We start from the raw sequence: 23,579 nt of genomic DNA, 5'->3' as shown, positions 1-23,579 counted from the left end.
AATCAGAAAGCGAGGTGACGAGGCGGCGAGGAAAGCAAACCTGTAAAGTATAACAATACAAATAAAGTTGATGGGCATAACTACATCCACAACTGCAGTCCACCAGAGTACATGGAAACGAATATATGAACGTTTATTTCAACGGTAATTAATCAGTGTAGTACGTAACGACATTTTTATGAGAAAAAACAACAACTCACCTCCATATCATGATGTAGCAAGTATAGTCCATGCTCGCGTTGTCTCCACTTCTTTGACCATCGCCTTTTCTTTTGATAACGTTTTTTTTCGGTTAAAAACAAACTACAAACTATCGCCACTGCATCCTCTTTGTCCACCATGATTGTTTACTCTGAAGTCACGTTTGATCTTCGAGGGATTTTGCGAGATTTCCCGTCTGACCTGGGAATGCTCGGGAGTCAAATCGGTTCGTGTGTGATGTGTTGATTTTGCTGTGTGCTGCGCACCACACACTGTACGACCAAAACTGTTAAACCCGTGATTTCTTATCGCCGTGTGTGGGGTCTCTCAGGATTGGAAAATCGGCCGACAATTTTAAAATCGTCCCGTGTGAACCAGGCTTAAGACAGATCTTTTTTTGCTGCACTCAACCAGACTGGTGAGCAGTAATCAAGGTGAGATAAAACTAGTGCCTGTGTCACCAACACTCTAATGGCAGGGGTAAGAAAAGGGGAACATCTTTTAATGCAAGCTTTTATGTAACTCAAATATTCCATATTTTTTCCACAATTTTTTTTTTCCATTACCCATTTTCTTAACAATTGTATCAATATGTTTAACCCATGTTAGCTGCCCATCGAGTGTCACCCCAAGGAAATTTGCCTCTTGAACCTGTTCAATAAGTGAGCCATTGATTGATAGGCAAAGCTGTTAATCACTACATCTGGCCCTGAACAAAATACTTTGGGTTTTTGCTACATTCAAGACCAGTCTATTTTCACAAATCCAGTCCTCTAGTAGCTGTAGTTCAGATTGAAGTGTGTTCCTTAATTCATTTATACTAGTTGATGCAAAATGAATAGTTTCAATCATCAGCGAAAAGAGTGGCAATACAGTTATTGAAGACATAAGGCAAGTCATTAGTAAATATCGAGAAGAGTTATGGCCCAAGGCAACTACCCTGGGGCACTCCACACTGTAAATGTTTAGGTAAGGAAAAAAACACCATTAAAAAACACACACACTGCATCCTATTTGATAAATAACTATTAATCCAGTTGATTGCTGTTGGACTGAACCCATAAGTAGTAAACTTATTTAATAATAACTGATGGTCAACAATATCAAATGCTGAGCTAAAATCAAGCAGCACAGCTCCAACCATAAATGTATTATCAATACAAGTTAGCCATTTGTCTGTCCAACACGGTCTCACGGCAGTTCGTGAAATGGTCACATTATTTTTTATCTATTGATTTGTGTACACGGACACGTTTATCTCATTTATTTAATGGCGGTCAGCACGTAATGGGAAGCATCTATATGGAGGTTGGGTTTAGGAAAAGAACAACGGGGAAAGTTAATGTCAAACGCCAGGACACGATCCGCGGTCTGTGGGGGACGCGGGACAACAACGGGACAGTTGTGTTTAGGAAAAGAATAACGGGGAAAGTTAACGTCACATGCCAGCCCAGTCTCATGGCAGTTCGTGAAATGTTTACGTAATTGAATCTATTGATTCGTGAACAGGACACGATTATGTCGTTTTTACAAATTTTAATGTAATGTATTTAAATGGGAAGCATATTTTGTGATCACAACACGACAACGGTAGGGAGTAGTATGAAAAGCAGAAAATCCGCGTAGGGAGGTTGGTCGGGGTGGTGGATGGGTCAAACAATACAGGACTTTCACCCGGGAGAGCGGGGATATTGTCCGGCGGGTTGCATTTCCTTTCCGCGTTATTCTCTTCCTAACCACAACCGTCCCGTTGTTGTCGGCGTGTCCTGCGTGTTACGGTTCCTTTCCCAGTTTTTCTTTTCCTAACCTCAACCATCCCGTTGTTATGGCGTTTCATGTCCCCATTGTTGCGTGCCACAGAGACCGCGGATCGTGTCCCTGCGCCGGGGGATCGCGTCCCCGTGTGGCAGTCCATCCCGTTGTAGTCGCCGGCGTGTGGCATTTAATTTCCCCGTTGTGGCCACGTGTGGCGGTCCGTCCTGTTGTTGTCGCCGGCGTGTGGCGTTTAATTTCCCGGTTGTTGCGTCCCCCAGAGCAGCCCAGTGTCGTGGCAGTTCGTGAAATGGTAACGTTCGAAAATCATGACCTGTACATGAAATAAACGAGAAAATCGTGACCTGTACACGAATCAATAAATAAAAATAACATGACTATTTACGAACTGGTGTGAGACCGGGTTGCACATGCAGGACACGATCCCCGGTCTCCTGGGTGAAAGTCCTGTGTTGTTTTTTCTTTTCAACTTCAATAGGTTGAAACTCAAAAACACATTTTTCAGGATCAAATTGGTTATCATTTGAGATGACATATCACCCCCACTAGGGGAGCCCATTGTGTTCCTTACCTTTAACCTTGTCTGCAAAATGATTGCTGAAGTGGTTCGCAGTGTCTTTTGGGGCGGCTGTGGCTCAGTGGTAGAGCGGTCGCCTGCCAATTGGTTCAGTTCCCTTGGAGTCAGTTGCAGTTCTTTTCAGCTCATCTCTTTTATGCATACACTGCCTCAATTCTTCATTGATCCATTAAGCTTTATCTGATCTTACTGTAAATGTTCCTAATGGGACATGCTGCCACAGAGAGAAATAATTCTGTGAATAGCTTGAGGGCTTTTTCAACCTCATTTAAAGCCAGTACTTAGTTCCACTCAGCATTCTCGATATCTCTAATAAAATTGTCTTCACAAAACATTCTGTATGATCTCTTCTGGAGTACTTTAGGCCCAACTTTGGGAATTTGAGTTTTTCTTACAAACCCCACAAGGACAGATACCGCTTTGGAACATAACTCACTATTATTTGGAAATATGTGGTCAATACAGGTGTTAGATGTTTGCCCAGCAAAATTACAATAAACTCTTGTTGACTTTTTCACCATCTGAGTTAGGTTAGAGATGAGTGCAGTGCTGTTCAACTTTTTCCTCAATGGGCAATCCTCTGCAGAACAACTAGGAGCTTAATGCTCTGAAGACAGTGGCGGTGGTTGTGGACTTTAGGAAGGACACAGCCCTCCTGTCTCCATCACCCTGGGTGACTCCACGTCATTGTGGAGTCCATCCGGTTCCTGGGCTCCATCATCTCCCAGGACCTCTAGTGGGAGCTGAACATCAGCTTCCTCATCAAAAAAGCCCAACAGAGGATGTACTTCCTGCGGCAGCTGAAGAAATTCAACCTGCCAAAGACAGTAGCTATGTTTCCATCCACATGTTTTTATCTGAATTAAGTGATATCGAATGAAAAATGCCTTATGGAAACAGTAAAATTCAATTGAATTTCATAAATATCGACTCAAAGGAAATACGTTCGGTCTCATTGGATTTTATCTTGCTCGATATACAGCTTATGCGATAAACGCTGATGGAAACGTTATTTGCCGAATAAATAATGAATTGCGATTAAGTTCTAGGTCATTTTGTTGTTGCAACCCACCACAAAACGAAGAAGAAATTGTAGTTCATTTCCGCCCAGTATTTCCACTCTGTTTGCAAACATGGCAGGTGTCAACAAAGACAGATGGAATTGGACCAACGAGGAGACGAGAGACTTTTTGAATTTATTTACGAGCTAAATATAATGCTGTCGTTCCCACACCACAGGCCGCCTCCGTTGTCATCGGGTATTGCGTGCATCATGCATATGTCGCTATCAGCTGGCACATAAGCACTATTACAACTTGTGCAGTATTGATCATTTGTTGGTAGATGGCGCGATCCATTTTGTCTAGCAAAACTTTGTTCGCAAACGTTAGCTTGAATGTTGTTGATTCAGTGCGAAAATGAATGGAAACTCCTTAAAATGTCTAAAATCAATTCCAATTTCACCGCAAAACAGCATGTGACGTTATTACGCACAGGTTTTTATTCGCTTTAAAGCCGTTGGATGGAAACACACTTTCACCAGCTTTATTCGCATGAGTTTTTTTTACCAAACTTTAGATAATTCGATTGACAATTGGAGGGAAACTTAGCTAATGACGGTGCACTTCTACACTGCCATCACTGAGTCCATCCTCACCTGCTCCATCACCATCTGGTACGCTGCAGCCACTGCTAAGGACAAGGGCAGGCTGCAACATGTCACCCGCTCTGCTGAGATGATTGGCTGCAATCTGCCGTCTCTCCAGGACCTGTATGCCCCCAGGACAATGAGGCAGGCAGGAAAGATTGTAGCCAATCCCTATCATCCTGGACACAAACTGTTGGAACATTTTTGTTTCTGTATTTATTGTTTGTTTATTTCATATTAAGGTTTAATATGTTTATGTATGCACCAACAACCAAGGTAAATTCATTGTGTAATGATAATAATAATGCAAATAAATCCCATTCTGATTTCTGATTCCCTGCCATTGTCTGTCAAAACGTTACAGCTGACATTAGCTAACTTTAACGCTTGCTTTAGTGGATCTCTATAACCTAATGCCAGTTAAGTTAACTTTAAGCAGCTATCCTAGCCTATGTGAAAAAAACAACAGAGGCAGAGAGAAACAGATGTAACTAAACTTGCTTGATGTCTGGGAAACCTGTTTGTAGACCACACTATAATTTACAAAGACCCAACAATTCCAGTAATTACCCCTAGAGCCAAGTGTAAACAATAGATAGATACTTTATTCATCCCGAATTTTAAATTTTAATATTCAAATGTATAAATAAAGGAATTAATGTTTTAAGTATTCACACACACACACGCAAACACACGCTAGCGTACTTTAGGTGGTATTGGTACCGACTACTGGATTGTTTGTATGGTAATAATAATAATAAAAAACAAAGGCTACAATGTCCCGTTTGTCCTTTAGGAGGACGCATGGAACAGAGGTGTACGCCCATATCAACTGTAGAGGTCCCCATTTTACCGACTGCTGCAGCAGGCAGGCGGGCACACCTTACTGCATCTCCTCTTTGGGTTTCCACGCAGTGGACAGAGAGGATACAGCAGAAAATACAGCAGGGACACACGGACAGAGAGGATACAGCAGGGACACGCGGACAGAGAGGCTACGGCAGGACCGGACATACGGGCAGGAGAAGCGGCTGCGCTTCTATCAATGAGCACGCTGCCGCTGTATGCAAGAGACAAGCGGTATTCTCACTGCTCACACTGCCGTTAAGACTGAAGTCCAGCAGAGACAAACACACACACACCCTATCTCTCTCTCTCTCTCTCTCTCTCTCTCTCACACACACACTCTGTCCTGTTAGATCTATCGTGCTAGATGCCGGAATGCCTGCTGCTCCTCTCCTCACACTGTTCCTGGGTAAGTTCGTTGGTCGTTCCCGCTGCGGAGTGATCACTGATTTTATATGTGTGTGTGTGTGTGTGTGTGTGTGTGTGTGTGTGTGTGCGTGTGCGTGTGTGCGTGCGTGCGTGCGTGTATTGTAGTATTGTTGGCAAATGACAACATTTGGAAAAGAAGTGTAGTAGCCCATCCGACAGTTTCTGTTACATGGGAATGTGTAAAATGGAATGTAACATTGCATTACTGGCATGCTCATACTGTAGATCCCTGCTGTTAATGCTAGCACTGAGGTCATTGTTAAAGTGTTGAAGAGCTGTGTCCAATGGCAGTGTTGAAGGAATATGAAAATAACCTAACCATAAACTGATACAAAGGTCACTGTCACCTGATAATGGTTCCCATCAGTGTTTTATCATAGACACATGATAGTGATGTCATTGTTGTGTAGGGGCTTTGTGCAAAGGCCCCACAGTCACTTTACATGGGTCCCTACAGATGATTAGTTTTCAAGATGCTGGTTGTTCAGCATTTCTTTCTGCAGTCAAAGTCAGTTTTTCCAGGACTCACCAAATGACACATATTGCCTGCAGTCTCATATGTCAGTACATCATATGCATACATACAGTCCATATTTTTAGAATTGTCTTTATATATCAAGGGATATTTTTCTTACAGCCCTATAAAGTTTACCACACTTCATCATGTGTGTGTGTGTGTGTGGTGTGTGACATTACATTACCATTAGTCCAGTTGTCCATGGGGTGATGGGAGCTTTCATTAGTTGCATTATGGGAGCGCGGTGCGACAGGCCGTGGTAAAGCAGCATATTCTACCTCATGGCGCTGCCGCCTTCGCTCTGCAGCTGAAAACTCTCTTTGCCGCTGATGAAATGCAGCTGAATAAATTTGATGGAGCCACAATGACACTTGAGTTCTTAATGGAAGCAGTTGTCTTTTCTACTAAACACACACACACACACACACACACACACACACACACACACATACATTTATTAAGTACAGCATGTTTAGGCTGACTGCTAAGTGAAGTTCACACCAAGCCATGCTGTGCTGAAAGCTGATATCATCCAACTGCCTGTTTCTGTCACCTGGAAGTGAAGGTAACACAGTGTCCTCGGCTCAGCCTTTTAACAGGAGAATTTTTTTTATCCATAATTCATGCTGAAAACAGCTAAACTAGCCTGATCCAAGGGAATTGTGGGAGAATGAATGACTATGGCAGGATTTACGTGCCAATGGGACGATGAGGAAACAAGTCCAAATTCCCTCCAACTCCTCCCTCTGATCTGTCTCCTTACAGAACAGAGAAATATCACAGATCTCCTCACAGATCAACCCATTTCACCTGGTGTGCAGTGCACCGAGCTGAACACACAACCAGTTCTGCTGTATCTGTCTCGCGTCTCTATATATAGAGGAGCTGAGCAGCGGCAGGCCTGTGGAGATGACACAAGAGTCCAGTGCCAGAGGTTAGACATCCTGCAGGGCTCTGGCAGCCTCTGCTGTGTGTGTCTTATAGGTGACTTAGACACTCAGATAGGTAGGTAGCTGGATTAGTTGTTGTTCTGTGGGATGAGGGACCAGAGTGTCTCTGTCTCTCTGATGCACATGCCATCTCTGCTTTGGATCAGTCTAGATTCACCTCAGGTCTCACTGCGTGCTGGCCCGTCACTCACTCACTCAGAGCAGAGCACACTCACATGAATATATAGATGTTAAAGGGTTGTTTCACCCAAATTACAAAAAACATTTCTCACTTAGGGTCCATTCACACTAGAAAAAGTGATCCGGTGATTCTCCACAGGGTTGTGCGGCCGTGGGAGTGTCACTGATATGTGTGTGACGTCCTATTGTGTTCTTTAATCCCCCAATGTAGCACAAGTAGACTTTATATTTCGAAGTTACTGTTTTCTGTCAGATGGTTTATTGATCTGGACATTTCCGAGCACACTTGAAGGCAGCTTCAGAAAGAGAGAAAGAAAAGAGACGGAGGGACTGCAGAAACAGTCAGCTGATCCCCAAACTCCCGGGCAGTTCAGTGCTTGTGTTTGGTGTTTTAAAACTGTCTTGTGGTAGAGATAGAGGCAGTGATGTTTCCTGTTTCCTGTTTGGGACTCTCACACCGCCTCAAAACACACCAACTAGTCTGATCTCCGGTTACATGACTGGCCACCGCAGCGTCAAAACAGGGTTGAGTTTCTCCAAAAGTTGAGTTGGTCTCCCCCCCACTACCCCCCTTCAAAATAAATGGAAAGACCTGTGTTTTCGCTGGACCGTCTGAGGACTGCCGCAGTCTAGGTGAATGCAGCCTTACTTGGCGTGGTATGTTGCCCTGCAGCTAGTTTTTGTTCTATTTGTCCAGGTTAGAGATATCTCAGACGTCTCTGAGCCTTCTGCCTACACTCTGGTGCAGTGGGACTGACTGGAATTACCTCGTTACATTGTTGAAGTAAATGTAACAATTTACAAAAGAATTCCACTGCCCCCCTGGTGGCTCAAACAGGTAATTGCATTGTTTAAAAAAATAGTACAATAATTACATCTGGCATGACCAGATATTAAATAAATATCTTAAATAACACAAAACAACTAAATGGTGATAGGTAATACATCAGAGTTCATATACTGCTTTAGTAAAAAAATATTACCTGGCTGACGATGGGGGCAGCAGGACGCAAAAAAACGAAACTTACTGTTGCACTAGTCTGGACATCTTGCCATGCCAACCTTGCAATAAAGGTTTCCTAAATGCCCTGTATATAAATGTGATGTCAGCTTACTAATTGATTGCGGGTTTTGTGTAGATTTGGACTTGTACACGTTTATTCCACTTTGTTTAAACAGCGAAGTGGAGAGGCCTCGTTCACCTGTTCGGAGCTGGCTGGTGAATGTGACGCTCGTATCGGCCTTGCTGGATACACCGTGACTCTGTTTGTGGATCTACTGATTGCTGTGGATTACTTTATTTTGTCATTGGATTACGGCAAAATACGGATCTTTTTTCTCAACGTGTCTTAATGTTTTATGGTGTGACTGCTCTTGGTTTCTGCGTTTGGAGAGGCATCTCAACAGACTGTAGGTCCAACACTGATTGTTCACATTTTAGTTGAATTTAAGCATCTGTCTATTGCGTTCCAAAACAGCCGTGCCGCGATTGGATTTCATAAGGGCGAATTGTTAAATTGTTAAAATGTAACTTAAAAACTTTAAAAATAAACATATGTGTTTTGGAATATAATGTTCAGCTTCGGCAGCTTTCCCTACGTGCTAAAATATACAATGACGAAGCCTAGTGACAAGTCCATAGCAACCAGTGTTGAATTGGTTATATCCCAGCGTCCTTTGCTGAATGGTCTTAATGTTTTATTGTTTTATTTCATATGAATACTAGTTTACTAGAGGAGTACGTTAGTATTTGAAGTAATGCAGTAATGCATGAAGTGTGCATTTAGTTTCCATGCTTATTGTGTTTCCACAACAATGTTAGTGAGTAAATCTACTGAAATGGCCACCACATCATAACAATGTTAGTGAGTAAATCTACTGAAATGGCCACCACACCATAACAGAGGAGTGTGATGTGTAAGATGAGAATGCAGAGGTTAACTACTGTATGTCATGGCTGTAAAAATCAAGTGGTATCTGTACTTCGTTGTTAAGTGCAAACTTGCACGCGAGGAGAGGGTCATTCCTTTTTTCAAATCGTTTTGGAGGGTCATAGGAAAATTATTACTGATGAGGGGAGGGTCACGTCTTTTTAGGTTAGAGGCCACAAAACTCCTCCGGTGGCCCCTTACTTAAATAACGAACATTCCCTTATATAAAAGTGGATATTGTTAATTTGTCAAAACTTGTTGAACTGTCAATGTTTAGATTGCTAAATGTTTCCACCTTTAGCCATTACTTTTAGCTAATTATTTCTACCATTTATTCATTTCTGTTTAAACTTCTGAACACCCTTGCTAACTAGTTTTCAAGCACTCTTACATAACTGCAATATGTAGTGTCCAGGTGTTACAGCTAATATTAATTTAATGAAATCAAAATTTCATTTGTTCCACAAAGTTTCCATTTAACCCCTGGCAACTGCAGAAGTACAATTACTCCTGGTTGGGAATCACTGCTTCAAAGAGCACAATAAGCTACCTGTTGCTATGACACGTTTCAATGTTCAACTTCCATCAGTGGTTCTTATAGGCTGTCAGACAGCCCTTCAGGATGTCATTTTACCTCACAGAACACGATGGGAGTTGCTGCTCTACCGCTGCCTCCATCGCTTCGTTAGTTTGTGTTGTTGTGTGACGTGCATGTGTGTGGGTGAGTGAGTGTGTGTGTGTGTGTGTGTGTGTGTGTGTGTGTGTGTGTGTGTGTGTGTGTGTAAAGGCTGAGTTTGAATTAGCTGAGTGCAGCAGCAGGGGGAACTTTCCCTTACTGAGCGCCTCTTCTTCCAGCTGACAAAAATCACGGTGACACCGTCGTCTCTCTTCCCCTCACCCCCACCCCTCTCTCGCTCCCTGCCCACACTCCATCCATCCATACAACCCAAACCATCTCTCTCAGTGGCGGTTCTACATTGAATTACACCCAGGGCGAGACCCCCTGAAAATGTTGGCGGTGGAGATTGTGCACCTTAAAAAGTGTGTTTCCTGTTTTAATTGCAATAGTTATATAACTGAATTCTCTTAAGTGTGTTTTTCAAATGTTCTAATGAAGGATTTGTGCAATTGAGAAATATAATTTTCTCTTTCACTTATGTTGTTAATAATATATAATAATATATATATATAAATGTACCAAAAATATATACAATTATATATATAAAAGTTGTAACAAGAGCAGAGAGCAACAATAATATAAAATATTAAGAATAATATGCAAATAAAATATAGAATAAATATTCTAAATAGCACAAATCCTTCATCACACAAATGTGAAAATGCACTAAAGAGAATATAATTATTACACTATAGCACTAAGAACAGAAAACACAAACTAAAACTAAAATCTGACCTTTCTGGCCTTCCTTGATGCAAAATCATCAGTGATGTTATCGTATGAAATCTGCTCCCCTATAGACCCTTTGCACGTGACGTCACGCTCCACTCGCGCCAACGCCATGACGGACGGCGGAAGAGCTATTCTGTAGACGGATGGCAAGCTAAATGCGTACATTTCCGTTCGTGTTTGTGTTCTCACATTCACAATCTGCAGAGTAAACCTCACCAACACAAGCATGTGTATGTATGGCCTTTCTGTTTTAAATGAGTGATAAATAAAATTATCCTCAACCAGCTAGCTAGCTGCCGTGCTATAGAGCTTAGATCGGCCCAAAAAATCAAGCCCGAACCTACCCGAGCCCGAGCACGTTGCGTCCGAGCCTGGCCAGGCCCGACACATTAACTGTAATTATGAGCCCGAGACCGATTTAAACCCGACAATTTTTTAACATGTGGGCCGTTATAACTGACGTTCTCAACTACAATTCCGAGTTGTTTGAACTGCAGAAATCTGTTTAGAATAATGCAACAAGGACGAAGCAAACTGCTGTTTGTTTATTCAGAATGGAACGGATCGCAAATGGATCCGAATGAAGAAACGTAAAAAAAAAAGAAACTGATGAAAAACATATTGTTGTCACTGCCCATGACTTGTTTAAACTGCTTCCATTCCTCCGACTTTCCTCCACACTTGCTCAAAGGTAATTCCCCTGTTTTTCTTTTTTTCTTTATATCCTCAAGCTCCATGTTGCACTTAAGATACACAATACAGCACAGCAGGCCTGGTGTGATGCGTGCGAGAGGAGGAGACCCCGCGCATGAAGTGCTGCATTTTGTAACTGCAGCCTAAATTTTGTACACATTTGTTACTTTTATATAGCCTATATATATATTTACAATAATTCTGATTATGGCATAGCTTTCTCCCCACCCAATTAGGCTAAATAGGTAATGGATAAAAAAAAATAATCCAAAAAAGAAACCCGTTCCCTTGATCATTTAACTTAACACATACAAAAGAATATCGGTTATATTAGAGATGACATGGCATGGAAACTAGCTTCAGAAAGGCCCAAAAAAACGAGTTAATTGCGGGTCTGCGGAGCTCCTACCCCTGCTAGCTGACGGGCTAGCTGCAGCCCATCGCATCGTAATATCCACCGGTCAAATCTAAACATAGGCTACAGCTAAGATAAGAAGATGGCTAGATGTTACAATTATGTGTGGTTACTACTGATCATAGACACTCTGTGATTTACTGCATGGATTAACGTGTGATAGACAATTAATGACTGCACTTCCCAGAGCTGGGATGCGTTCAGGCATCCATTAGAAGGTTGCATTGGCACACCCAGTGAACAACGGTATGTGGGTAGCCACGACCGACCATGTCCTCTAAAAACATGGGCTACGTGTTATATAAATCTTTACTTAAGTAAAGAATAGATGTTAATACAAAATAAACCCTAGATTGATGTCTTATCTTTGCCATTATGAGGTACCTCCCCCCGCCGTTAAGCGTAGCATCGTACCTGTAACCCAGCCAGCTACAAAGAACTGGTTAGCATCCAGACTTTTAAAAGCTTGAGAACAGCACCAGTATATGGGGATACCCCGTTTACCACATAGTGGTAGAGATCAGCACCAGTGTATGGGGATACCCCGTTTACCACATAGTGGTAGAGATCGTGTGGACTGAAGTCGGGCAGACTCAGCGATTTAATGAGGTCCGTGAAAATGGAGGGAGCAAGAATTAAGGGTCGGTATCCAATCCTGCTATCTCCAACTTCTCCAAATACTGCTCTTTGTGAGCACTTACCAGATGCCATACCTCGACCGATAACGGCACGACAACTTGTTGTTCAATAGAAGAAGCCATAAATACAGTTTATATAGTGTTATGTATTTCAAACTGATTGAAACTATTAAACTTTCCGCTCGTCTACTACTGTTAAGCTTGTTATTGCCGGTGATTTTGCCGTCCATCATGGCGTCGTGGTCACGTGTTTGCAATGATTGCTACTGACGGGCCTTTCGCCAGTGAGCCGTTCCTGGGACATGGTTGACCTCAGGTATGACTTGATCAACTTTAGTTTTGAAAAGCTCCTCTCTGCTTGAGGCTCATGGTGCCCTGTTCCCCACCTTGTCCGGACCGTTCCATTTGGGAGACCAAGCAACATAAGTGCCGATTTGTTTTCCTCCGCGGGTGCTCACAGGCGCACGCCCTTTAAAAAAAAAGTAGTCAAAAAATGTTTGCATTTCAGACGGCCGACACGAACACACACGCCTATCAACTCGATAATAAAGCTGTAAAGTAGGCTATCTTTCAACTCAGGATAGGATTGGAGATGAAAAGTTTAACTGACACATAACCGTGATCAGCTTAGTGGGTGCTCAGTATTAGCGGAGCACCAACGGTATCGGCGCCTATGCCCAGCAACCCGTTCGACCCAGAGGTGAACTGTCCCCCACTCCCCCCTCCCCTTTCCCCTTCTCACACAGCTTTTCTGTGCATGGTACCTTCTCAGCAAGCAGGGGCACCAATTTGCCAATTCCCCACACGGTGAAATGATAGATAATACAGTAGATTTTTTTTTTTAAGTGCTCGTGCCGCCCCCCATGTGTCATGAAAAAATGCCGCCCCGGGCTGCTGCCTGCTTCACCTGTGCCAAAAAACGCTACTGATCTCTCTTTATCACTCAAAGCACAACTTTGGGGAGCATCTTTGCAATCCATACAAGCCAGTGGCTGTTTCTAAAAGCAACTTCAGGCCTTGTTGTTATTGCTCTAAGATTAAACATTTACTTAAATGACAATATTTCAAAAGTATTTTTTTCTAAATGTCAGAACTAACCAGCGAAACGAAAGTGAATTTAAACTACACTCTTTCAGTGTTTTGATAAGCCTGCCCCTGAAGCTCTACTGCAGCTTTGAGTGACACTGCAGCAGACGGTAACGTTACAGAAACAAATGAGCCAGATGCTGAACGTTACAAAAAACGTATGGGGTTGTCTCTCTGGGACGTGTCGCTCTGGGACAGGCGAGTATAAAGCTGGGAGTGAAAAATCACAGTATACGCACTACAAACACAAGACTACACCACTGGAACTAGCCATGGACCTTTCTCTATCTGCATTCTTGTCTGTTCTTGTGTCCCTGTGAAACGTCATCTTCTGTGGCCCAATACACATGTTTGCATTTCACAAGAACAGTTACATTTTCATGTTTTTGACACGGCCAGTTCACAGAGGATGCATCGGTTGGTAACTTGTATGAACTTGGCATATCCCAGCATTCATTTAGGCATTTATTGAAGGTTGGGTTTCTGGTACATAGACAATGGGACAATTTTTACAATTTGTCATTTAATTCATCACTAAATTCACTTCTGAGAACTTTTTAGGTGATAAATCAACTGTGTAGACTTCGAATATAGGCAGTTTTAAGAGAATCGATGGCGAATTGACAATTTGTTCCACAAACTGGTGCCAAACCTAACCAGCAAGTGCCTGTTGGGGCTGCAAACGCTAGTTAGCCGGCTGTCCAGTCCTTCCCTCGGCCGTTCCCGCTCACAGACCCTGCTGATAACCGACTCGTAGACAAGATGCTTATATTTCCTCGTTGACAGACCATTGTTTAAATAATACAACAAAAGTGTCAACAATAGGATTAACGAGAACGTGTGGTTATCTGCTTTTTAGGAGATAAAAAAATCCACAAGCGGCTGAGCTCTCATGTCGGATAGTCACGTTTAAGAGCAGTTAACATTACAGAGAGCAGCTAACGTTACAGAGAGCAGCTAACGTTACAGAGTGCAGCTAACGTTACAGAGAGTGGCTAACGTTACAGAGAGTGGCTAACGTTACAGAGCAGCGGCTAACGTTACAGAGCAGCGGTTAACGTTACAGAGAGCAGCTAACGTTACAGAGCTGGCTAACGTTACAGAGCAGCGGTAACGTTGCAGAGCAGCAGATAACGTTACAGAGCAGCGGCTAATGTTGCAGAGAGCGGCTAACGTTACAAAGCAGCGGCTAACGTTACAGAGCAGCAGCCAACGTTATAGAGCAGCGGCCAACGTTACAGAGAGTGGCTAACGTTACAGAGAGTGGCTAACGTTACAGAGAGTGGCTAACGTTACAGAGAGTGGCTAACGTTACAGAGCGTGGCTAACGTTACAGAGCAGTGGCCAGCGGCGAGGGAGAGAGCACCGTTTGACACAGGGCAGACAGATACCGTCTCTCTTTGACAGACTCGTAAATGCATTATAACATGTATATGCATTAGATTTAATATTTCAGTTCATACATATTGTTTGGTGTATTTGCTTTTCTTACATAAATACATATTTTAGAAGCAGAGTTTAAGTCTGTATAGTAAATAAACAGTTGTACATAAAGTGGTAACATGATAAGGCATATATTATTTAGGAAGTGAGGGAAGACACCAAAGTTTATAATTTTCTTTGCTAATTTCCTGTTGTCTGTGGGCATGTATACAGTGCACACTGTAACTATGAAAATGAGAATTCCACACAACACTAGGGACACCTGTAGGACATTCCAGTACATATCCATTCAGAGGCATGATTCTTTTTAAAAAAAATTTAACTGACTAAAACTAATACACTAATATTAGTAGGGATAGCATTCCACTATTTTTAGTAAATAAGGGGTGGGTACCGAATTTGATACTTTTTAGGCACTGACTGAATTGCCTCTATAGTATTGCGTATCAAAAAATGCCTTGTCATTCAATACCCAATTTCAATACCTAAGGAGTAAATCTCATCAGCGTCAGTGAGCCAATCAGCATGCAGCATGCTTCCACCAAGATCTAATAATGTTTGTGATTGGCCGTCTAACGTTACACGTCGTAGAGACATGCAGGAAAAACTGAGTTTATATAAAATTGGTATCGAAAAAAGTATTGTTCAGGAACTGGTATCAAAGTCACGGTATTGGTATCAGTATCGAAAATGTTGGAACACCCAGCCCTAGTTGGAGCTAAACCATAAATAAAAAAATAAAAGATCAATACGTTTTATTTTCGGTAATATTGTAATACTGGAGTGAGTTTGTTTTTGTGTCCGGAGCTGGTTTAAATAGTTTATAAAGTAGTTGTATTCTTGTATTTTTTGGAGCACTGCCAGCAGCCTCTTGCTGGGTTATTGTGCGATAACAGCAAGAACACATGGTCTTAGACTGTGTGCTCGTGAACCTGCAAGTTCATTCTTCCAAGAACGACTACCAAGAACACAAGTCCGTTCTTGCATTCTTGAGATTGAGAAACAGCTGGGGTTTTTGAACAATGCTGTTTAAAGCTGAGTTTACACCTTGAATTGCTTTCGAGATTTGAAATGTGTGACTGTGTTGAGGACAGGAAGCGTCCTCTCTGACTCCAGTTTCCTCTAATGGAGACCACATGTTCTCCTTGTTTTCACTGTGACGAATGAGGTTCATATTAATTTCCTAAATATTTGTCTTGCAATATTAATTGCGCCCACCTGGCTGTTCAGTCATGCATGTGGCTGCTGCAGTGATTGAGGGCGGTGCTGGTGTTGGGTTGTAAATGAAACAGAATAGTTTGTGAGAAGAAAACATTCATTAAAGACAGACTCCTGGGGATTCACTTCAGTCATCTGGTGTGTGTGTGTGTGTGTGTGTGTGTGTGTGTGTGTGTCTCTATATGTGATGCTGCATTCACCTCAATTCCAACAATCGGGCCTTTTGTAAATAACATGCAGTCACTGCAGTCACTATACTTTATTCCTGTTTCTATGTGCAGGCTTGACTCATGCAGAGGTTTTCAATGTGACACTGGGAATCTAAAGTATGTGATCAATCTGACAACACAGCTGCAGGCCATGTCTGCTGTCTCAAAGCAGTGTCCACCCAGGCACTGGACAGGAACACAGGACACTCTTATGAAATATACCGGGTCATACCCGCTGTATGCTTCTGCAATGTTTACTTTTTAACTGATAACTTGAGTTTATGTTGTTTTGAATCCACTAGCTGATTGATGGATCCATCGAAACAAGGACAGAGTGTTAGACGGCTAATGTTTTGAGTTGCAGCAGGTCCTAAATACGCATCTCATCATGTTTAGTTGTTCACGTGTTGGGAGAACATGTGCTTAAGAGCCAGGTTGATTTTGACCAATTTAGGTGTGAATTGTGCTGTATGTGCACACCTACTCTTTTATGCTGTATTCAGTAGTGTACTACACAACACACACACACACACACACACACACACACACACACACACACACACACACACACACACACTGCTTATATGAAAGCTAAGGTGTGGGATAAAACCTTCACTTCACACTTCAACAACAGTGCAAGACACTGTAAAAACAATGTGAATATAATACATCCAAATAAATTCTGTATGGAGACATTAATGTAAATTGGTTGGTGTTGCAGATTAAATTAATAGGCTTAAGAACTGTCTGCAGGAACTGCAGCGGCACTGAATGATTTGTGAGTGCTATAAAGCCAACCGCTGGCTGAAACGTATCAGGAATGAAGCACACATTTTCTCTGGAAATGAAAAGCAAATAGAGTGAATTGATCCCTGTTTGCTGAGGATATTTAGTCACCCATTCAGCTGAGGTGGGGAACTGCTATGCTTATGAAGCAATTCTGCTAAATTAAGCTTTCTTCTCTCTGCCATACTCCCACTTCCCGACTCTATCTCTCTCTCTCTTGCCTTCCCTCTTTGTTTTCCCCTTTCGGCTCACAGATGGCACCCAATAAAGCCCTCCTGCAGCCAGACTTCTAGGACCCATATCTTTGAGTTTGATCTGAAAGCTAAACATAAGTTAACGATGTAAAGCTGTGGCCCGGATCAGGGCCTGCCTCTAGTTTTGCAGTTATGTGAGAAGAGGTAAAGGAAGCCAGTCGCGTTCCAAAGGTTCAGAGAAATGCTGCCAAGATCGCCAGCCTTATTTAGTCTGAAATTAAGAACACAACCCGTGTATCCTTCGCAACCCTCAATTTGTGTCGGTCGATGGTTTAATGGTGCAAACAGGCAGCCTGTGTCAACTTGTAAAGCTGAGACATATTCACATGGCAACGTTGAATGTATCAGGCATTTGTGGTCAGTCACAGTTTAATATACCAGCCCACGTAAAAAGCTACTGTTAGCCATGTGACTAATGACCACCGAAACACAAAGGCTTTCTAGCTGTCGCTCATGCTGGTCATTGAGTTTAATTTCCTCATAGTAAACAAATACATTTCCCGTTTAAAACTGATTCATCTGCAAACTAGAGACTGGTATATTCATACATACTTGTGTTAAGCTTAGACTGTGGTGGTGGAGATTGAGAATATTCTTGAAAAAGTCTTATTACAGAAAACATGGTTATCTCCTGTGATTACAATGTTGGGGAACTTGATTCATCTCAATCTTTGATTCATCCAAAGGATGAAGGGTTTTATTAACCTAGCTATTATGGCCGCAAAAAGATGCACTCATATGATTCAGTGGCTTAATGTGGTAATATTAACTCATTCTCCTTTGGAGAAAAAAACTATGCCATTAGAGGTAGCCCATGGCTATTGAATAGGATCCATGGATGACTTACATGCAATCTATTTCATTTAATAACTTATTTTATTGTGTCTGTAAGTATATATTAGGGCTGTCAGTTGACTGCAATTGTTTATCATGATTAATTGCATGATTGTCCATTGTTACCTTGTGATTCATCACAACTTAATCGCACATTTTTTATCTGTTCTTAATGTACTTTAAAGGGATATTTCCCCAGTGTTTAAAGCTCCAGTGGTATTTGAGACCGGCCGTACTCCAGTGGTAACTCAGTTCACATGGACAGTACATGCAGATAACGTTAGTCTGGTGGAGAGAACCATCTGGAAGGGCTTTGGAACTTAACTTGCCATTCAAAAGACCCTTTTCTTTATCCATTTCTGCTTAAGGAACTTTGTTTTTTTTGGATCTTGAGCTGCTGATTTGTAAGTAATAAAGCCTGTTACTCAGAACGGGGAATCTCTCTTTAGATGAAGTGTGTGGCTCTGTTATTTGTTATTCAGGATCAGGTTTACCCTCCCAAGCTGTACAGGGTGCGGCCCTGCATCTTCTAGGGGTGTTAAAATGAATCATTGCAGACCTGGACGATTCTGCAGTGATGCAGTGACAGACCATAATCGATTATTGCTTACTGATGTCACTTGTTGATTTTCCGGTCGCTGCTTTTTGTGTTTTGGCCTTTTGCCTGCTGTCTGCTGTGTTCAGACTCCACTACATTCAGGAAGTCTTTTTTTAGAAGCAGATACAAAAAAAAGGGGAGTTTATGTATATCTGACTGCTTGAATTTGTTGAAGAAAACCATATGTTGTGTAGCAATACATAATAATTAGGGCTGTCAAACGATTAATTTGATCGCGATTAATCGCTGAAGTTCTATAGTTAATCGTGATTAATCGCATATTTTATCACACGATTAAAATTTTATTATTTTGCATTTCATAACAGTTTTTAAGTACATATTAACAATCGAAAGCATTTTTTACCAGTGTATCTTGATTGGGAATCAAATGAATGCAAAGAAAGTGACTTTATGAACTTTACTGTAAACAAAAGAAGAATGTGTGAATCTGTCATTATTGCACAATTCCTCCAAGTACCTAACTAAAAAACTGAAAATCCCTATCCTTACTAGAGTCAGTATAGTGTTTAGTAACTCCTAAATAATGTTGATTACTCACTGACGTCCAGTGATCACCGGTTAATGAGCAGCTCATTTCTGCACAAGTCCGTGTTAACACAGCCCATCTCCACTCTTACCCGGCGACAGAGAAACAGGCTGGATAGTCCGGTACACTGTTGTTTCCACAACAACAAAAACACAGCAGTCTCTGAACTCGCGTTGGGAGTTTCGTTGAAGTTGGATGTAGTCCAGTTTTTGTCTAATGAGCGGACACTTGCAAGCAGGATTGATGGAACAGGTGGCCGGCTAGCGTTAGCTTTCCACCTAGCTAGGTTATACTCCAGCCCCCGTTCGCGTTTCACCGCTGAGGATGTTCCTCCGTGATCGCCCGCTACATCCGCTGCCCGCTACGGCTGGTGCCCGCTACGGCCGCGGCAGCTGCTCGCTCCGGCTGCCGCAGCTATTGCTGCCCGCTCCGCCCCCGCTGCTGCCCGCTGGTCAAACTAACCTGTACTGAACATTCATCTCTCCCCTGCCCCCCGAGGGCCGGTGGTCTAGCATCACATTAACTGTACTACTATGCTTAGCTCCGTATGTGGTAGCTGAAGCTTGACGTGCTTCGGTGATATTTTAATTCGGCTTTACACAATGTGCATATGGCTTTCGACATGTCTACGAGCCGTCCGGGAGTTTTGGAAAATAAAAAGTGCCATTCAGGATTTCATTGCTGCTGTCTTTCACCATCATGCCTGCAGCCTGCAGCAGCAGGATGTGATACGAGGAAGTGGCAGCTTGATGATAAGTAACGGTGCTGCAAAGGGTCAAAATAGTAGCCTGTTAGGCACGACGCAAAGCCCAGTGAAGTGTAAAATAAATTAATAAATGCCGGCATGCGATTAATGCGATTAAAAAAAGTGAATCGCATCGCGTCGGCCCTTAATCACATCGCGATTAACGCTGACAGCCCTAATAATAATATTGAGGAGGTGACGCATCGTGATGCATCCAGCTCCGGACACATCGTTGACAGGATAATGGTAATCGAATCGTGAGACCAGTGAAGATTCACACCCTTAGCCTCTTCAGAGCGTACGCCACATCCATGGCGCTCACTGTCTCCCCCTTAGCTGACGGCGTCACGGATCCCGTTCTCCAGGAACAGCTTCAGCACACTCCTCGTAGATCAGAGTGGAGATGCTCTTCACTTGGCCGCGGCGAGCCAGATGGATGGCTTGTTTGGTGATCCCCTGGATGTTATCACGGAGCACTTTATGGCTTCTGCTAGCCATCCACAACGCATGGATGTACAATGTTACGGCCTACATCCACGGTAACTGCTGCTTCCTGATTTCCCATCTACAGTACAGCACAATGCTTATATCTTGTGTGTATATTGCACGTTAAAAACATTAGTGGCGTTAAAAGGAATTTGCGTTAACTCGTTATTAACGCATTAAGAAGAGTTGACAGATTGTGCTCATCAAGGCTGATTCAGCCTTATCCGCTCAGGCCCTGATTGCAAAAGCACCAATGGGACGGAGTGATGTGATGTCGTCTGTTCAAACTAGTGACACGTCACATCCTAAACCTGAAAACTCAGGAAACAGTGGATGCTCCTTGTTTTGGTGGAACATTTGCTACTGTTCTCTGTTATATTGACCTGTGGGTATCCTGCTTTTACTCTGCTTTGTACGGTGGCCCTGAAGTGCAAATCACCACAGCAATTAGAGAAACGCAACAACAAATCATAAAACACAACGGCAAATAGGAAAACACAACAGAAAAAATGAAAACACGACAGCAGATATGAAAACAAAACGGCAAATAAGAAAACACGACAGCAAATAGGAAAACACAACAGCAAATATGAAAACACGACAGCAAATAGGAAAATACGACGGCAAATATGAAAACACGACGGCAAATATGAAAACACGACGGCAAATAGGGAAACACGACGGCAAATATGAAAACACGACGGCAAATATGAAAACACAATGGCAAATATGAAAACACAATGGCAAATATGAAAACACGACGGCAAATAGGGAAACACGACGGCAAATATGAAAACACGACGGCAAATATGAAAACACAATGGCAAATATGAAAACACGACAGCAAATATGAAAACACGACGGCAAATATGAAAACACGACGGCAAATAGGAAAACATGACGGCAAATATGAAAACACGACGGCAAATATGAAAACACGACGGCAAATATGAAAACACAATGGCAAATATGAAAACATGACAGCAAATATGAAAACACGACAGCAAATATGAAAACACGACGGCAAATATGAAAACACGACAGCAAATATGAAAACACTTCAACAAATCACAAAACACAACGGCATTAACTTATACCGGAAAAGGTAGGGCCTATCTAGTAGAGGACGGACCCTCCTGATTGGACAGACGCACTGTCTGTCTTTTGACAGGAAGGAGAGGTGAAAAAATAAAAGTGCCTCACTGTCTATGCTTTTAACAGACGGACTAGCTGTTTCTCATTTCAAAACACTGGACGAAATGGATGTGGAACTGTGAACTGTACTGTTGGTGAATCGGCGTCAGTCTGCTTGCAGGAGGAGAATATTCTGTCAGGAACTTTGCTCGCAACGTGCAAAGGTAGGTAACGTTACCGACACCGATAGGCTTTAATGTAAGCAATAGTCGTTTTGTCTTATTTATTCCATGTCAATAAATTAAAAACTCGTGGGAGTTCATGTTTGTAGTAGTCATAACACTTACCGGTAAGGAGAATTGCAGTAGCTAACCGTTTACATTAGCTTGTAGTTTACTGCATGTATGCAACATTAGCTCATTGTCCAGTAGCTTCTAGCTTTCAGACAAATGCAGTGCAAAATATGATCAGCAACTACAAGGTAAACGCTACCAGCTAATGAGCTACCCCAGGCAGTATGATATGCAGTAAACTGCAAGTGAGAAAGGTTAAATAGTACTGTAAACACACAAGCTACAAGGCTATAACCAACATATGAAAAATCATAACACCATTGATAAACACCCACTAACACAGTAAAGGTAGGTGTAAGTGTCTTAAATGGTCAACAGTTGTCAGTTAAGACCATGATGAAGAAACTACACCACTACACAGTTACATGAAGTACCTTCATGTTTCAGTATGCTTAAATATACTTGTGATACAATTCTAATCTTACCAGGGCAGGTTGGATAACTACTGGACTAACCTAATCTTACCAGGACAGGTTGGATAACTACTGGACTAACCTAATCTTTCTCCTTCTGTCTGCAGTCCGGAAGCAACACCATCATCGGGAGCTGAGTCTGATCGCCGCTTCATGTTGAATATACTTGTGTACAGTATATAGTAATGTTTGAATAAATGTTATAATAAAGATACACGTTTCATTAATGTCTTTTTAGAGCTTGTATACCTAACTAGTTTTTTCTAGGTATTTCACAATCCTGTCCAGCTGGGTTTCATCATCAAAGAAGATCGGGACCCAGCGTTCCCCAGAAGTGGGGTTGCTCCTCACCTGAGACAATGGCCTATGAAGTATGAATTAAAAAAAATCTTAATAAATACTCAGTCCTGCCTCTTTTTCTGAGGAAAGGTGAGAAAACAACACTTATGTTGAAGGAGAAGGATTTGAAGAGTAAATTAAACCACTGGCAAATCTATGACGATATTTGGATTGATTTCCAAAAGGTAAAAATAACTTTTTCTACTTTTCTTTTGAAGTGAGAAGGAAGACCTGCTCATGGATATAAGAAATGACATGGAGAGACGTGGACTTGTACGTTGAATGTCAATTAGCAAAGGCCATGCTGTGGCAATAAAATAAAACAGTTTATTTAGCCTCTCTGGGATAATTTAGTCCTGATTTGACAAGTCTTAAGTATTGTGGTTTTGGATCTGGACCTGGTCCAATGTAGTCTATATGTGAAAAATGCAGTAAAATCTCCCTTTATTGCATTTTCACAAATAGAATAAAGCTTTCACAAATCTCAAACTGTGTTTTTAAGACTCCTTAGACTCTCTGGGATAATTTAGTCCTGATTTGACAAGTTTAGAAAAACGGTGAAATCTCCCTTTATTGTGTTCTCATAAAGACAATAAAGCTTTCACAAATCTAAAAGTGTGTTTTAGACATAATTAATAATTTACCTTAATGACTAACACTCATTCAATACAGTAAGAGGTTCAAAAAACGGAGGATCAGTCACTTAGCAATGTAAATTATGTTTCCCTGCTGAATCGGACAGTTTTAAGTTCCCCTTAAATTTCCCCTTAACTGCCGAATCGGAAGCTGCGAATCGGATGCCAACTTCAGCGTTGTAGTGCAGCCTCCATTTGTTCCTTAGTCCCTGTTAAAAGACAGCAAACACAAGAAAAAGATCTTTACCATTATAAATGCTATAACGGAATGAAATATAACGGGAAACTAC

The 23,579-nt window shown here is 42.0% G+C and overlaps 1 protein-coding gene across 1 annotated transcript in view; it reads left to right on the top strand.

Moving 5' to 3' along the window:
• The first annotated feature begins 4,964 nt into the window (after positions 1 to 4,964).
• LOC116052867 (CXADR-like membrane protein) overlaps positions 4,965 to 23,579 on the top strand; it is a 173,616-nt gene continuing 155,001 nt past the window's right edge. Inside the window, exon 1 of the mRNA XM_031303695.2 lies at positions 4,965 to 5,454. Coding sequence (XP_031159555.1) covers positions 5,004 to 5,454 — 451 coding nt within the window. The 5' untranslated portion in view covers positions 4,965 to 5,003. The remainder of the gene's footprint in view (positions 5,455 to 23,579) is intronic.

This window comes from Sander lucioperca, chromosome 13 (assembly GCF_008315115.2).
Source record: "Sander lucioperca isolate FBNREF2018 chromosome 13, SLUC_FBN_1.2, whole genome shotgun sequence".
Classification (NCBI taxonomy): Eukaryota; Metazoa; Chordata; class Actinopteri; order Perciformes; family Percidae; genus Sander; species Sander lucioperca.
The sequence above is the reverse complement of the archived record's forward strand: the minus strand, read 5'-3'. Positions and strand labels throughout refer to the sequence as shown.